At 46.8% G+C, this 18,449-nt stretch overlaps 1 protein-coding gene across 1 annotated transcript in view; it reads right to left on the bottom strand.

The window, feature by feature from the left end:
• The window catches only part of ARHGAP35 (Rho GTPase activating protein 35), a 115,109-nt gene that overhangs the window by 43,773 nt on the left and 52,887 nt on the right, over positions 1-18,449 (bottom strand). The window contains exon 3 of the mRNA XM_061388764.1: positions 15,383-15,527. Within this exon, the coding sequence (XP_061244748.1) occupies positions 15,383-15,527 (145 nt within the window). The remainder of the gene's footprint in view (positions 1-15,382; positions 15,528-18,449) is intronic.

Here is an 18,449-nt window from a genome sequence, read left to right as displayed (position 1 = left end):
AATTGTCTGATACCCAAGTAATCTTACATTTCAAACAAACAAACCACCTGAGCACCTGATTCAATACAAAAGAGTGAACTGATCTTTTTAGACCAGGATTCTCAAGTGATGCTCTTCCATGTCTTCTTCCACCAGCTTCAGTCCTCCTGACTTTCTGTGGCCTCAGTTCCCACTCCTACTGACCCAATTGCTCTGCTTTGGTCAAGTGAACACAAAGATCCCTGCCCGTGGTCTCTGGAGAGCTAGGCCCCAAGGGGAGGCATAAATGAAGAAAGCCAGCCCTTAAGGACCTCAGGGGCCGTGACGTCTGCATCAATCACCCTGCCACCTCTGGTCTTCTGCTTAGGCTACCACGACAAAACGTCTCAGCCTAGACAGTGCAAGACCAAGGTGCTGGCCAACCTGGTTTCTGGTGAGAGATCTCTCAAGCCTCCTCTTGTAAGGACACGAATCCTCTTAGACCAGGGCCCCACCCAATGACTTCAATTAACCTCGATACAGGGAAAACCAGCCGTAGCAGAGGCATGTCTAGAGAGGGAAGCTTAAGAAAGACCGGGGATCTGTCATGTGGGAGGGGAGACAACATATGAGGCAGCAGGAACAGTGATGAGGGGAGGCCTGGAGGCATGGAATTGCACAGCAGAAAGAGAGATGAGGCTGGAATGGCCTGCTAGGACCAGCAAGTGACCCATCTGCACGCCATTTCTGGCATTCTTCCAGTTCTGGCCTTAATCCAACCTCCCTGCCCCGGGCCCCCCTACATGCGAATTACATACACACCTCCACCCTTTCAGGTCTAAAGGTTTAGAGGAACCCATCAGCATTATGAGAGACTGGGCACATATGCAGAGAAAGGAAGCCCAGAATGGAGGAAGATTTGCAGAAAGGCAGCTAGATCAACTGCAACTTTTTAAGATCAAGTGCTTTTAAGTCTTCAAGGGTCAGAACTGGTCTCCACACAGTACCCAAGATTGTTTTATTAAACAAAGGCCAATTACTGTCCCTTCACTTAAAACCCTCCAATGGCTTCTTACCTCACTCAGAATAAAAGCCAAGGTCCTTAACCAGGAATGCTTCAGTCTCGGGAATTTTATACTTGGTGTTCTGTCTGGAAGGTTCTTCCCTGGGTAAGTGCATGTCTCCTTTCCTCACTGACTTCAGGCTCTCATGAAAAGGCACTCTCACCCAGCCCCCCTATCTAAAATTTTAACACTCAACCCGGACATTTCACATACCACTCTCCTGCTTCATTTTTTTCCTCTCAAGCACTAGTCACGAAGATTCTTTATATTTTGTCAGTCACTGTCTCCCCCACCAGAATGCACTGCATGTTGCACGAGGGCAAGGATCTCCTATCTCTTTTGCCCAATACTGTATCATCAGCATCTTCAACAGCACACGGCACACAGTACAGACGGTGCTCGGTATCAATGTGCTGAACGAACGAGAAAGGACAGGATCCTCACGCACTCCAGTCCTCTGGCTCTCTGGAACCAGGCAGAGTAATAAATGCACAGTTATCTAACAAGTGAGGTAATACAGAGCTGAAGACGGCTCTGCAGAAAAAAAGATCCCCAAGTACATGTAACAGACGTCCTGACTGTAAGGGGTGAACACCTACAGAGGGATTAAAAACCCACCCAGAAACGACTGAAGGCCAAGCAAGAAGTCACTACTGAAAATTTCTCCACAAAATGACGAGGTCTCCCCTTTTCTGAGTGTTTAGGTTGTGCCAGGCCAAGTGCCTTACACACATGATCTCATTCAGTCCTTATAACCCTAATAAGGTGCATTAGCTGCATTTGACGGAGGGAGCACAGAGCTCAGAGATGTGAAGCGGTTTAACTAAGAAATGCAGCTGAGCTGGGCTTGCGAACCAGGTGTGACCAGTTCCAAAGTCCCTGCTTGACCGCTTGGCTCGTAAGCCCTTTGAAACTCAGAAAGGGGAGTGAGTCAAGGGGCTGCTCTTCCTGGAGGGAGAGGCCTGGGCTGGACCCGGAAGTGAGGTACCTCTGCAGAGGGGAGGGGAACAAAGCCCGGTGAAGGAGAGGGTTTGGCAAGCTGAGAGGCCCAGTGGGAGCGAGGACACGCTGCAGCGTCAGAACTAAGAGCAGCAGCGACAAAAGCTATCTGACCACGTACAGCCTGCCAGGGACTGTTGTAAGGTTTTTTAACGTACTGAATGGCCTCAGTGATTCAAAGTAATATCATTATCCTCATCTTACAGTCAAGGAAACTGAGTCACAGAGAGGTTAAACACTAGTTCACAAGCAGCAAAACAGAGATTTGGACCCAGGCAGCCCGGCTCCAGGTTCTTACTGTACAGATTAGTCAGCAGAAAGAACAAAGGGGGAGAAGGCCATCAAAGCACACGCACCATGCACGTGCACATGCGCACAGTCCCCACAGGCACATGGCAAGTTCTCCCGGCTTCTCCATGGCCCGCCCCCAGTTACTAGTAACAGTTGCAATCTGTCCTCTCCCCAGCTCCACCCCCTGCCTTCATCTGCCCTGATGCACTTGTTGCCAGGCTGTTTCCCAAAGGCCTCTGATCTAATGGCAAGCGTTTCTCCCCAAAGATGCTCCCCTCAATTAGTGGTGAAATTTAAATCTGCCATGCAGACAGCACTCTGCTCATTTATCCAGGCAAACGAGCTCAATAAGGAGGAAGGTCACAGCTCTAAGTATTTGTCAAAGAGCATTTTACAGAGGGCTTCCATTTGCACAGAGGAGCCATGGACCACCTCTGACCTGCAAACAAAGCAGACAAGCTGATCTTCAGCCCTGGCTGCAGGGCTCCACGCTCACCCCCAGAAACCCTGGGGGAAGAGCCTCACTTTCAGACTCTGCTTCACCCTTCCCCCGCTCACAAACTGCCCTCAGGGTTCAACCTTTCATCTCAGAGATTCACTGGAAGGTGTCAACAAGAACACCTACTTATCTGTGCCACAAATGGCTAAAACTGAATCTGAGCAATGCCCTGTGATGGCCTGTCAAGTAAAACCCACGGGGTTATCAGGATCTGCGCTAACCACAGTCTCAACTCAGAACCACAAGGAGAGCCCCAGCAAAGAGCTACACCACAAGGCACTGGAAGAATTCAAGATTCTTCCAGCCAGGCACACTCTGCAATAGGAGTGATCTAGCTGCTAAAGCAATGTATGACACAGCTTTGTGTACCCACACCCACCCCTGCCAGAACTACCCCCTACCCCTTAGAAGATGGGAAACACAAAGCCATAAATGGGTAGCAGAGATCCCCTTACGGCTGTAGCTCTCAGCCTCATTGACTTATTGCCTCTTCAAGAACTGATATGTGCGTCAAGACAGATTTTAAACCAACGTGTTCAACGTGCTAAAAGTAACGATTAAAAATGCCTCACCCCTGGGGATACAATTGCAGTATATGAGTGTACATACATGCACCAAATTTCACAGACAAGAATGTTCACGGCAGCACTATTCATAACAGCCCCAACTGGCAAGTGCCCAGATATCCATGAAGAACAGAATGAATAAGTCAGTAGTGGATGAGTCACATGATGGAACAGTATACAGCAATGAGAATGAGTGAGTCACGCAGTCATGGGTGAGTTTAGAGATCCACCCACAGATAAATCGCAGACATAATGCTGAGTCAAAGAAGCTAGGCCACAGCGATGCATCTGGGATGAGGCCATCAGTAAAGTATAAAAGCAGGCAGAATGACTCTGTAACCGTCAGAAGCCAGGGTAGTGGTGACCCTGCTAAGTTTTGGAGGGAGTTGGTCATCTTCAGTACCGGGTACTGGTTATACGGGTATATGCAGTTAGTGGTTATTCATTGAGCTGTACTTAACAGGAGTGCCCTTTTCTTAATGGATACTATACTGTGCTGTTTGTTGCTGTTCAGTTGCTAAGTTGTATCCAACTCTTTGCAACCCCATGGACTGCTGCATGCCAGGCTTCCCTGTCCTTCACTATCTCCTGGAGTTTGCTCAAGCTCATGTCCATTGAGTCAGTGATATATACTTTAACGAAAAGTTTTTTAAAAACTGCTTATGGGGAATTCCCTGGTGGTTCGGTGATTAGGACTCCATGCTGCTACTGCAGAGGGCAAGGGTTCAATCCCTGGTTTGGGAACTAAGATCCCACAAGTCTATGTGGCTAGTAAATAAACAAACAACTAAATAAAAACACTTGATTCTGCCACCTCCTCCTTTCCCATTAAAAAAATTACAAATTAAAATCAAAAAAGAAAAAAACCACAACTGCATATAGCCACTGTCTAACCTCATCCATTACTGTTTGGGGAAGTGTACTTTTGGGCTTTCCACAACCACAGGAGCTCAGTAACAGGAGCCACAAAATGATGGCCAGCATGGACTGAGAACCGCGTACCAGGCACTATGCTAAGAACATCACAATCAGAAGTTCATTTCATTCTAAAAAATTCCCTTTCAAAGAGCTATTATTTTTACTCCCAATTTGAAGGAACTGGAATGAGGCTTAGACAGCTTAAGGTCAGCTACTGCTTGGGAAAGTCAGGACACCAGAGGTGACTCAAAAGCTCACGGACTTAACACTTGGCTACCTGAATGGGAAAGGGGTTCACGTTATAAACACAGAAACTGCACTATGCCCCCATTTTTCTTTTTCATGACACTAACCTTTTTATTGAGTCCAGGCCAACTGTCTTGTAAAATGTATCACACTCAGATTTTGTCTGATTATTTCCTCATGTTAAGATTCAGACCAAGTGTTTCTGGCAAGGAGGCGTACGATGTTAGGATGAACTGCTACTGCGGGTGCCAGCCCTGACCACCTTTTGATTAAGTGGTAACCCCCCACATCTCTCCATTATAAAGGTACATTTTCCCTTCACAATTAGTAATGCATTGGGTGGTATTTTGAGACCATGCAAACATCAAGTTCCCTCTGTACTTTTTCTCAGTGATTAACCATTGAGGCATAATTTATATATAATAAACTGTATACATTAAAAGTGTACAGCTTAAGGGACTTCCCTGGTGGTACAGTGGCTAAGAATCTGCCTTCTGATGCAGGGGACACGGGTTTGATCCCTGGTTGGGGAACTAAGATTCCACGTGTGGTAGGGCAACTAGACCCACACCACAGCTAGAGAGCCCGCGTGCTGCAATGAAGCGCCACAACCAGGACCCGATGCAGCCCAAAGCATACAGTTTGCTAATTCTGAAATTCACATACGTGAGTAAAATCAGCACCACAATCCAGATATGCAACGGTTCCGTCACCCCCAGAAGGTTTCCCATGGCCCTTGGCAATCAGTTGTTCTTGTCACCCCCAGCTCCCAGGCAACCCGGATCCGCCCCCTGTCACTATAGATTAGCGTGCATTTTCCAGAGCCGTATAGAAATGGAACTATAATCTGTCATCTTTGGTCTGGCTTCCATCCCTCTCAGCATATAATGATCCTGAGGCCTGACAGTGTAGCCGGGTGTGGCAGTAATTCATCCCTTTTGGCCTCCGAGTAGTATTCCAGGGGGTGGATGAACCGGTTTGTTCATCCACCTGAATGGCAGCGGTGAGGGTTCTAGCTGCTCCCTGTCGTCACTTGGTCCTGTCAGTGTGTTAGTCTCCAGTGACTTTAAAACCCAATCATGTTCCTTGCCTGAATTAATTATTCAGTCGTGTAATTATGCCTATCTCCTCCACCCCTGGATATCATGACGGCAACTTTAGTTCAACACAGTGCCTAGCATTAATTAATATAGTAATGGATTAATCCAATAAATATCTGCTGACTGAAGGGAATCTGCCATCCTCCACCACCACCACCACCACCACCACAAGATGGTAAGCTAAACATTTTTAAACCTATTAATGAATTATCAGGACATTTCTGTCTTTCTACAACCACTTGGGACTGTATCTGGATTTTTCCACTCCATCAGAAATGTCAAGCTTGACTATCAAGGAGTGCCCCTGGAAGTCAGACAGGAAAAAACCCTTTTGCATTACACAGCCTGCTACGTGCAGGAACTGAAACCCCAACGCAGGGTAGTGTGGCTCAATGCCAGAACTTCCCACAAAGAGCTTTTAAAAATAAATGTGAATTTCAGGGGCAATGTTGTGCCCAGGCAGGTGCTGCCTTGAAAGGCAGTGTCCCGGTGCTCTTACCAGATTTGGGGTAGGACTCCTCCCAGAGAGCAGGGGAAGAGAATATAAATGCTGCCGCCTTCTCTCCAGCCAAGCTAACCCTGCACTTTATTGATCCTGAGGTCCTCTCTGCAATGATAAAAGACCGTGCTGGCCCCTGACTGTACTTCCCAAGAGTCACCTTCCCTCATCTGGGTTCTTACAGCAAGAAAACAATCTCGAGTGAGATGAGATCACGGATGCCAAGTGCCCAGTACAGCACCTGGATCACAGCAAGCACTCAATGAATAAATGTGTCAGGAACAGAAGACGGGGAGAGTTAACACGATGGCAGACCATCTTTGGCATTATTATTTTACACAGCTGCAGGCTTCCTTGACTATATGGAGTTTCCCACTCCATACAGATCAAGAGAAATTAAGATGCATTAACCATACCAGGGCCTACCAATTATTTACATGGTTCAGTCTGAATACATTATAATTAAAGATGCAAAAGAGGGAGGGGCCTTCTGTCCAAATGAAACCGCTTCTCCCTCAGAACGATTCTTCTCAGCTGCCTGTGGAACTTGCTACAGGTGCTGGAGTGCTCACCTCTCAGTAAGAAAGCGATGAAGAAAAGGACCGCTGGATGCCAAGAAACTTTTGCCACTGTCACCCTGCCCCTTCTCCCACTGCCAAAAGAAAAAGATTAAAAGTCACAGACAGGGCAAGAAAATGTGATCTTACACATTATTCAAAGAACTCTTTCCTAGAGAATGCTATTTTTAGTGAAACGGCCGACACATGAGGCTGAGGGCCTGGGGAGTCTGTGCCGCAGAGCACGGATGAGCAGGCACGCGGCTCTCAGTCTGCAGTGCACTAGCCCTTCCGGGACGGGGAGGGGTGACCCCTGGAAGCTCCCTTGGGGAGCATCTGTGCTGTGCGACGGGGCTGTTTCTCCCAACTTGGGGAAGGGAGCCTTGACTCAAAACTGGCCCAGAGACTCGGGATTTAAAACCTCAGTTTTGTGACCACCGTGAGATATAAAGACAGCATTCTTATCCGCAGAAACTAGTCTCAGGATGGTGAGCAGGCTCTCCAAGTGAGTTCTCACCCCAACTCCAGGGAGATAAACTGTCCAGAAGTGAATATTCCCACTCCCTGCCCGGCACAGAGACCTGAGGTCAGCTGGGCTGACGCGCCCCTGCACCGAGAAGTCACACTGCTATGGAAGGGAAGCGGGGACCCCATAGCCCCGACCAATTTCTCACATGGGTGAAAACTGGAAGAAAAAGTTCCCTACAAAAAAAAAAAAAAAAAAGCCAGAAACATAAAGTCAGTCCGACCCGCAGCCAGCACCTCTGCCCACTGCCAGGCGGACCCCAGAAAGGCTGCAGGAGAAGGCACCTTTCCCAGCCCTCGATGCGACCAGAGCCGGGAGACAGAGCCTAACATCCCACAAGCACGGACAGGGGCTGGCCCTGGGCTGGGCTGGGCTAAAGGCACCTGCAGGTCATCTGAACACTCTTCTACCCCCTGGCCCTTTCTTGAACACGTTCCAATTTTAGAAAATATGGAACAAAGATAAATGAACTGGTCAGAAAGCTCAGGGAAAAAAACAGGTGCAAACCAGGACCAATCTCCACCCACATTACGAGCTGACCTAAGGATACGGAGGAGGCGCTCCAACAGAACCCTGGGAACGCAGGGGCAGCGCACCTGGAGGCGAGAAGGCAGCAGCCCTTTCTTCCTGGTTCGCATCTAGCAAGAGCAGCCAATTTTCTCACACAGTGCGGGATCGAGGCCCAGCAGTCCCAGGAAGATGAAACTGGCTGCAAAGCTCCTCCCCCCATATTCCCAGGGACCCGCGTGGGCCCAACTCTTGCCACCCTTTCTCCGGTCAAAGGTTAAAACACAGTCAGCTTGCAGATGAAATCTTAAAAGATGATGCACAAGAAACACAGTGTTAAACCAAAAAACAAGCTGTGGAACAGCAATGTGACCTCATGCTTTTAAACATTTGGGGGACAGTATTAGCAGAAAATATAATCCAACTATTAATGCAGATTACTTCTGGAGAGCTGGGATTATAAGGGACTTTCTGTTACATACCTACACAGTATCTATGTTTATAATAATTTTTTTATAGTGAGCAAGTGTATTGCTCTCATAATACTTTTTTTTTTTTTAATTCTGGCTGTGCTACACAGCTTGCAGGATCTTAGTTCCCTGACCAGGGAATGAACCCAAGCCCCCTGCCTTGGAAGTGTAGAATCTTAACCATTGAACCGCCAGGGAAGACCCAAAAAAATACTGTTAAGGTGAAGTGGTCCCAACTCATAACGGTCACACCAGTTCCTCCAGTGCAAGGCTCTGCCTGGGTTCCCACTGTGACGCTGGCTGTGACGCGGCAATTGAGTAGCAACAGAGACTCTGGGGTACGGAAGGCCTCCCTGTGGCTGGTGGAACACCAGCTCCCAGGCACTGCCCCTGAAAATCACGATGCAGTATTTTATTTGCCTGGATGAGCACAGTGTCGAGACACAGGAGATGGACACAGAAACGGGACACAATGACGTCTGACTCTGAACTGCACGGGCCAGCCTGACAAACAAGCTTCATCTGGAATATCATCTGAATCGGCTGCAAGTGACTGCCTGGTATCCCATGTGGAAATGGGGTCGTATGGTAGTAATATCTACCATGAGTAAGGCGGGGTGGGGCGTGGTCAGGTGGCAGCACAGACCTCCCCTAAGGAAGTGCAAGTTCAAGACTTACAGACATGGCTGCCAGGGGAAGGATGGGGGAAGGATAGTTAGGGAGTTTGGGATGGACATTTACACAGTGCTGTATTTAAAATGGATAACCAACAAGGACCTACTGTACAGCACAGGGAACTCTGCTCGATGTTATATGGCAGCCTGGATGGGAGGGGAGTTTGTGGGAGAATGGATACGTGTGTTATGTATGGCTGAGTCCCTTTGCTGTCTGGCTGAAACTATCACAACATAGGTAATTAGCTATACTCTAATATAAAACAAAAAGTTAAAAGAAAAAGTATAAGTTCAGTATAAATCAGTCCAAGCTGGGGGAAAAACCTGATCCATAATTTATTCATTCACCAAAATGTAAGCGAGTCCCTGCGCCCACTTTACAGCTGCGCTCTGTCCAGGGAGGGAGGGGGCAGTGCTGCTGCCCGCCACCCTGTCTGTGGTCTGGCCCTCGGCTCACGCAGGAGCCACGTGACGATGAGGCGGTGGCCCGTGGTGTCAGAAGGGGGCCGAGGACGCCGGAGAACCACAGACAGCACACCACAGAAGGGGGCAGTCCACATGGCAACTGTCTAGACTCTTCAGAAAGACTCAGCATTAAAAAAGGAAGGCAGTGAGAACTGTTCTCAACTAGAAGGGACTAAGGAGGCAATCGATAAATGCACTGTGAATACTGATAGGATTCTAGCACAAAAATTTCAGCTCTAAGAGGCAGTTTTAAGTCAACTGAGTACATCTGAGTCAACACAGACAGTGTAAGAAATGCTCCTGAATTAATGCTAATATTCTTAGAGAAGTCCTAGCGCCAAAGAAGTGATGCTTTTGAACTGTGGTATCGGAGAAGAGTCTTGAGTCCCCTGGATTGCAAGGAGATCAAACCAGTCGATCCTAAAGAAAATCAATCCTGAATACTCATTGGAAGGACTAATGATGAAGCTGAAGCTCCAATACTTTGGCCACCTGATGCAAAGAGCTCATTCATTGGAAAAGACCGATGCTGGGAAAGACTGAAGGCAGGAAGAGAAGGGGACAACAGAGGACGAGATGGTTGGATGGCATCACCGACTTGATGGACATGAGTTTGAGCAAGCTCTGGGAGTTGGTGACGGACAGGGAAGCCTAGGGTGCTGCAGTCCATGGGGTCACAGTCAGACACGACTGACTGAACAATTCTTAAAATTGATAATATTATTCCAGTTATGGGGGAAAAAGTTCTTAAGCTTAGGGATATATCCTGAGATTTTCTGGGAGCCAAGTGACATGGTGTCTGCAGCTCACTTTCAAATGGCTTAACAACATACAATTGTGGGGAGAAAGGGAAAAAAGTGGCAAAATGGTACCCACTGGTGAATACTGGGAGATTACTATTCTTTCCATGGGTTTTACCATGTTCAAATGTAACAGTTAGGGAGAAAAGAGAAGTCATAACTCGGTACAGCTGACCAGCAACAGGAAGACCAAACACTCCAGGTGAAGCTGAGCATGGCGAGCAGCCTGCACCGAGCACTCCGTGGGCCGGCGCCACACTCGCTGCCCGATGCACAAGACCCCCTGAGCCCCGGCAGCCAGGGGGCCGGTCCCGCCATCGCCTTCAGGTTACAGATGAGTGGGCGGCAGAGCGGAGATCTAAACTCTATCTAACTGCAGATCTGAAGCGATGTATCGCTCTTCCCAAATGCCTCTCCTAGCCAATCTGTTTTAAGTACATCAGGGGAAAATGCTACAGGGGCCGGACAACAGAGGAATGGCTGAATTATCAGTGATACAGCCATTTAATGGAACACTGTACAGCAATTAAAAGTCGTATTTTCACAGGGTGTTTAATGACAGGGGAACATGCTCACAAAACAATGTCTGGTTTAAAAAACAATGCATCTCAAAAAATGGTCCTCTGATATAACTCTTAGTTACTGAGTCCTTTTTTCTGCAGGAAAACAGGAGTAGGTAGGCTGGTAAACTCAGGGCTCTTCAGCGTCATCTGAGTTACGCTACACAGTTTTTGGGAACTATAATACCACATAACCTGAATTATGTAAAATCAAACACCTATACACACGCCACGTGATTCCCTGCTAGCTCAGCTGGTAAAGAATATGCCTGCAATGCGGGAGACCCTGGTTCGATTCCTGGGTCGGGAAGATCTCCTGGAGAAGGGATAGGCTACCCACTCCAGTATTCTTGGGCTTCTCTGGTAGCTGAGACGGTAAAGAATCTGCTTGCGATGTGGGAGACTTGGGTTTGATCCCTGGGTTGAGACGATCTCCTGGACAGGGGCATGGCAACCCACTCCAACATTCTTATCTGGAGAATCGCCATGGACAGAGGAGTCTGGAGAGCTACAGTCCACGGGTCACAAAGGGTCAGAGACGCCTGAGCGACTAAGCACACACACCCATGCAGAGAAACAAGACTATAAGGCAATACAACAAAACACCTGCAGTGGTTTTCATTAAATGGAAAATCAATGAATCTTCAAATTCTTTTTCACAGTTTCTGCCTTCTGTTGAATTTTTACAACAAACACGCTTAAATTTTAGAGAGTCAAAAACAAGTTCTTTTAGGAAACTGAGTACTCAAAAGACATCTGCTTCTAACACACATTAAGCTCACAGATACCACATCTAAATTTTTTCTTGAAATTCTATAAAAATAGAAATTAATGCTAATGAAGGGAAGCATGTGACTAGAATTTAAGGGGAGAAGGTAAGAAAGAAGAAAACAATGGAATTACGGTATTCTAGGCCAAAAACCAATCACTCCATCAACAACTAATGGACATTGTGTGCCGGGCTCTCGGAGTCCGGAGGAACAGAGAATCCTGTTCTCAGGACTGAAACATGCTGAGAAAAGCTACCAGGGAGGTTACACTCCAAGGGCTACTGGGGGTGGAAGAGTCTTGAGGAATGAGGACAAGTTCCAGAGGCAAGGAGGAATGTGGGACACATTTCAAACCACACAAAGGACATATGCAGGGCAGAGAAATGCAAAGAAATTCTGCTCTGGCCATACCCTTCTAATACACTGTGTATTCTTGTGAAACAATTTTAAAATCAATGCCTGCAGTGGTATAAAACAAAGAAGGGGGAGGGAGGGAGGGAAAGAGGAAAGGACTGAGGGAAGAAGGCAGGCAGACAACCACGGCAGGACTGTGTGCAGGAGGGAGGAGTCAGCATCTGGGAGGCAATGAGGAAGCAAGAAGAGGTTTACAGGAGAGGGACTGTCACAGAATTGGGATGGACCGAGGAGGGTGATGGTGGGGCAGGAGAAATGAAGTGGAGGAGACAGAGCCAAGAGGTGACGGAAGGGGAGCGACATACTTGGGAACTGATGCAATGAGTCCGAGAGGACGCTGAAGTTCCAAGCTCTAGGGTGTCAGAGTGAGCAATGGGGCATCTAATGGAGCTTTAAGAGAAGCAGAGGCTCAGTGGGGGCTGCTGGTGACCTGGGGACAGGGCCGAAGAGGTCACACCTGAAAGGACTCTCGGGTAAGAAAGAGTACTGAGAAGCGGTGGATGGAAGAAAAGCTAAGCCCAGTCTAAGAGTCGGGAGAAGCAAGATGGGAATGACAGATCAAGCCCACTGAGGTGCTGAGCTAGGGGGTGCTACCCTAGCGGACGACTTCAAGCATTTGTTGCTACCACAGGCGAGCCAGTCAAGGAGCCCAGTCCTAAGAGGCTCCACTGAAAAGGGAAGCTGACAGGAGAATCCTAACCAATAAGTGAAGAAGGAATTAGAGCGATCGTTGTCTCAGGGAAGAAGCATCAATGGATGCTAAAACTATGTGCATGTGTTAGTCGCTCAGTCGTGTCTGACTCTTTGCGACCCCACGGACTGCAGAGGACCCCAGGCTCCTCTGTCCACGGGATTCTCCAAGCGAGAATATTGGAGTGCGTTGCCATGGCCTCCTCCAGGGGATCTTCCCGACTCAGGGACTGAACCCGGGTTTCCTGCAATGACAGGTGGATTCTTTACCATCTGAGCCACCAAGAAAGGTGAAAACAAGAGGAGAAAACACAGTCTCAAAGCATCTCCCTACAAAGTACTTATTCAGGTAACGGGAGAAAGAGTAGCGTTACAGTGGAGAAGCTCAGCAGACAGCACCACCTTAACCAAGGGATCAAAGAGAAGATCTCCAGTGACGGGACACACTGACAGCACAGGCCACTTGGTACGAGGCCCCAAGAAGGACACAGCCTCGCTTCCCTGATGTTTCTTCCAAAAGGGTAAGCATGAACCTAATCATAAGGAAACATCCAAAAAAAAAAAAAATCCAAGTTGAGGAAGCTCCTCCAAATGACCAATCTGTGTTTTTTAAAATCATCAAAAAAAAAAAAATCATCAACACCATGAAACAGAGAAGGCAATGGCACCCCACTCCAGTACTCTTGCCTGGAAAATCCCATGGATGGAGAAGCCTGGTGGGCTGCAGTCCATGGGGTCGCTGAGGGTCGGACAGGACTGAGCGACTTCACTTTCACTTTTCACTTTCATGCATTGGAGAAGGAAATGGCAACCCACTCCAGTGTTCTTGCCTGGAGAATCCCAGGGACGGGGGAGGCTGGTGGGCTGCCGTCTATGGGGTCGCACACAGTCGGACACGACTGAAGTGACTTAGTAGTAGCAGTAAGACCATGAAAAACAGATCAACTGAACTGTTCTAGATTAAAGGAGACTAAAGAGACTCCATAATTAAATGTACTATGTGGTCTGAGATTAGCTTTTGGACCAAAAAAGGTTTTATCTTTTGCTATTAAAGGATGTTAATGTGGCAACTAATGAAATGAAACATTTATAGGTTAGATAGGTTAGTACTGGGTATTAATGTCATAATTTTGATAACTGCAGTACATAAAGAGAATGCTTTTAGGAAACACCCACTGAAGTGTTTAGTGTAAAGGTGTATCATGTCTGTAGCTTTCAACCATTTTAGGAAAAAGATACACAGTCATGCAGGGCAGGGACCTATGATACAGGCAGTGTGGTAAAATGTTAACATTTAAGGAACCTGGAATTGTAACTTTTAAACTTCTTACAGCTTAAATTTTGGTAACTTTCTTATAAATCTGAAATTACTTCAAAATAAAGTCAGGGAACAACCCCTCTAAATGATACAAACTATCTCTCTCAAGCGTTGGGTCAACAAGGAAAGGCTTGAATTACCCAAACCTGCTTCCTGCACACTTCCTCCTGCCCAAGGCAGAGGTGCAGGAAGAAGCTGATGTAAAACCAAGGTCAAGAAGAGAGACCCTGACAAAAGGCTCTGGGTACAGAAGAACGAAACTGCAGATCTGTCATAATTATGCAAGGTCAATCCTGGGGTGACTAAGGAAACCCTGGTAACAACTCAAAGTCTACAGAGCACTTAATTTGAAATCCAATTCCCCTGATTTGGCACAACCTGAGTAAATATTAACACCATCGTTCAGCTTAATATGCTACTGAAATTATCAGTAGGCTGTCCATACCACACAATACTTAATATCATTACAGGTAATATCGAAATTAGAAAGAACACATAGGGAGATTATAATCCCTACCTTGGTTTCAAATTAGTATAAGCCTATAATATTCTTGAGCTCAACTCCTAAAGCTCAAGAATCCACATAACCATGTACCCACTATACTTCTCCTCAAAAGCTCATCAGCTTTCACAGTATCCAGGAGAAAATCAAGGGAAACAAGGAAGCTCCAGGGGTTACAAAAGAAATGCCAAGGATGGGAGCTGCCTGGAGGTCCAATGGTTAGGGCTCTGTGCTTTCACTGCTGGGGACCGAGTTCAATCCCTGGTCAGGGAACTAAGATCTCATAAGTCATGCGACATGGCCAAAAAGGAAAAAAAAGCGTGTGGGGGGAGGAAGGGAGAAACGCCAAGGAGACACGTTATGTTAGAGGAGCTCTAAATGAACAAAATAAATGTTTTTTAACACAGGTAAAATTTTATCACTTCAAGAGCAACACAGAAAATCTTAAGACAGTCAGCATTTGTGATAACACCAAGGTGTCAAAGGAATTGGAAATGCAGCTGCTTGATAAGATGGTATATAAGGATTCATTTTTTTACTGCAGGAAAAAAACTCTATCAATATATGAATTTCAGGCACCTGACTGATGGCCAACTACACATTCCTTTTGTTCAACCAAAATGTGTTACTATTTGTGTCCAGAACAGCGTCAAGGTCACTGATAAATGAGCCCCTTTCCCTGCTGAGAGACCTAGAGGGACAGACAGGCCGCACGCCATGACAGGGGGCTGGGGGCACCGAGAGGATATTCTAACCAGCTTCAACAGTGGTCCTGACGCCACGGCCGCTCTCCTCCCATGCACCCAAAGGCCTCACAGCTACACCAAGACGCAGGAGCCATAAGTCCGACAGCTGTCGGGATTACTCAGCACCTTCTCAGAAAGCGTCTCACGGAAACGAGACATGATTCCAGAATCTCCAGATGGCTTACCCTCTAGAAAGCAGCCTGCAGACAGTGAAAACTGTAGCTTCTCTGAGGCGACACTTACCTGTGGCTTCAATGTACTCGATACATCGCTCGATAAACACAGGAATCGGCTTCTCCGGAGTCACCACGGTTGTCAAGGGCACCCCAAAATAGGTACTCTCCCAGGTTGCCTTTGTGATCGATGGCCGGGGTTTGGGCTTTGGTTTCTGTCCAGGGAAGAGAGAAAAAACACACAAAAACAAAGTGAGCCTCAACACACAACCCAAACATCAGTAAGTTCCAGAGGGGAACTCACAGTGGTACGGAAACGGTTAGAAGAAAGACTTCAAGCGGGATAAAGAGACTCACCTACTCATCTCATTCCTCCAAGTATCACACAAGACGCTGGCAAGCTGCCAGGTAGTCACACCTTGAGTGCGAAACTGCATTATCAGAACAAAGGTGTTTATAAGAAGCAGGCCGTGTTTATTTAATAACAATGAAAGGACTGGCCAACATCCTTTATCAGGCGTGCAATGGAGTAAACAGGAAATATTCCAAACATTCCACACAGATAATAGATACTATACACTCAAAAGATGGCTAAAATCTTTTTAAAAGATTAAAAAGTGGAATTGAAAACTAGTAATTTCCTCCTTCCAGACAAGAGCGCACACATTCTACTGCAAGTTCCCAGGAAGAACCCGCTCTGATGCATCCGTCTGGGGTTACCTCCCAATGGCTTCTGCACTGGGAGAGGGTAAAACCAACTAATGAGACATGACAAATAAGGTAACTCTTCGTTCCTTCCTAGAAGTCACCTCCCTCATGTAGGAGGAGTAGCAGAAGCAGCGACAGCTACTGGAGAGCTTACTATGTACCAAGGAAGTTCCGGATACCGTTGCTCTTCAACCTTACGGCACTCCATCTCACCAAGGAAAATGTCTCACAGACACAGCGCGGAACCGACAGTGCGAGGGTTCAAACTCAGGAGGCTCTGTCTGCAAAGTCCGTGCTCACAAACATTACTGAGATATTTTGCTCCAAAATTATTCAAACCTTTTATTTTGAAGATCACATGAGGGAAAAAAAAATGCTCTAGACCAATGCTCAGTTTTCTAAAGCTACCTGAAATTTTGGCCTGTTATTAAGTGGCTGCTGCTATCTCCCCGTAGAGACTGCCTGAGGCAAACAGGCCCTGACTTCACACTTTTTATCAAAGAAGTATGGAAAAGAAAGTGACTTACAATTTATCTTCACGTGAAATAATTTAACCAACCTAGCCTCTCTCCAGCATCTTCTACTTACATGAAGTACAACATAATATAAAGGATTTAAGCTTCCAAATCTAACAGAATTTGGGTTTGAATGCCAAGTGACAGGTTCTATGTGGTCAAGTTGCTTAGCACCCGGGGGACAGTACCTCCTCACAAGGTGGTCCTGAGGGTGACGTGATATGATGCACTGGAAGTGGCTCGGTGCCCAGAGGACACAGTCGCCCAAGAGTGTGAGCTGTTACTCAAAGAGAAGGACTGAGCGTTTTCCATCATTACACACAGCAGCAACCGGACAACAAGGAGTCAACTGAGGCTCTCTCTTAAGGCCGCAGCATTTAAACTATAAGCTGCAGAATCTGACACACAAGGAAGACCACCTGGATTTAAGTGGCGTTCTTTCGGCCAACCCCAATCAGGCAGAACCTGCCAGTCAAAACTACCGTAACAATACCATTGTTCTTCAGTAAAACCTTGAGGCTTCCAAATAAACTGTTGTTATGGAATGGAAAAAAAAAAACTCTAAGAGAGCTGCCAGGAAGCTATTTCTAATCACTGTAACGCCTCTGACCACAGTTCTAGTAAACAGACAGTAAATGTTAATGTCACACTTCCTCCACCCTCTCAATGCTCAAGCTGATGAAGTGTGTTCTAACAGTTTAAGTTAGCTAGAAAATTTAACTTCCATCACCTGAACACTTCTAAGTACCAAATTCTGGCTTAAATTCTTTATATGTATATTTCATTCCAGATTCACAATAGATCTGTGGGTATGGGTGTTTAAAACTCCATTTCACAGATGAAGACGCTGAATCCCAGAACAATTCAGTTATTTGCCCCAGTCAGTTCTGACTACAAAACCTGCCCTCTTAACCACTATGGTTCATTACCTTCCCCGGAAAGTTCTTGGGATATGGAGAACAAACAGATGATTAAATAAATGACTGAGGGTACACTGACAATCTGAACTTCTAAAGGTAATAAAGTCTCACATAAAATATACCAGGGATGTTTAAGCTGCTCAAAGAAAGAATGGGGCATGATGACAGCTATTCCAACAGCTACCAGGACTATTTCATGGAAAGAGAGCAGATTATCTTGTACAGTCATGTTGGGAGAGATGAGACAAAGACAAAGAGGCAATTTTGGCCAGAAGAATTTAAAAAACAAACAACCCCCCCCCCGCCCCAGCTGTTTAAAAAGGACAGGACTGCTCTGTCAATGTTCAAAGCAGAGGCTGCAACCAACGGGCAACACTCACTGTCGAGGAGACCCTGCCGTCAGATGGAAGGCTAGAGCGCTGCTCATACCCTCTCACCTCAGAGTCTAATGAGATCTAATCAAGCTCAGTGCTCAGCTTACAAATGGAGCTTGAGCTCTGGCCACAGTGTCAGCTCCCCTTGTTGAATGACCCGGATGTTCACTCTCATTCTAAGACTTAAACAAACTCTGCTTTACAGAACGCCAAAATAGTCCCTTGAAATAACTGAAGGCTCTCTAGAGTGTCACAAAACCAGGCAGGGATTCTTGCGCAACTAATTCCAAACCTTCTGAGGAAGGAAATCAAGACTGCGGTCCAGGCCAAGAGTCGGGCAGGACCGTTGCTATGGCAGGCAACACCGCAGGCATCTGAAGGGTTACTGGGCACATGTCGAGATGGAAATGCCATTCTTCTGAGTGAGTGGCCTGCCAGATGTCTCAGTCCCAGGTCAGACATGTGTCACTCATTAGGGCGTCGGCAGAGTGCTCTCAGCAGCAGGTCCTTGGAGAGAAGAAAATAACGCCATCCCAACAGCTATCTTCCTCTGGGCTTGTTCATTAGTGGGCTGGACTGAAAAAAGCAGCCAGCTAGAGGAAACCAAGCCCTGAGAATAA

This window comes from Bos javanicus, chromosome 18 (assembly GCF_032452875.1).
Source record: "Bos javanicus breed banteng chromosome 18, ARS-OSU_banteng_1.0, whole genome shotgun sequence".
In the NCBI taxonomy this organism is placed as follows: Eukaryota; Metazoa; Chordata; class Mammalia; order Artiodactyla; family Bovidae; genus Bos; species Bos javanicus.
Note: the sequence above shows the minus strand (reverse complement) of the source record. Positions and strands in the feature narration are given on the sequence as shown.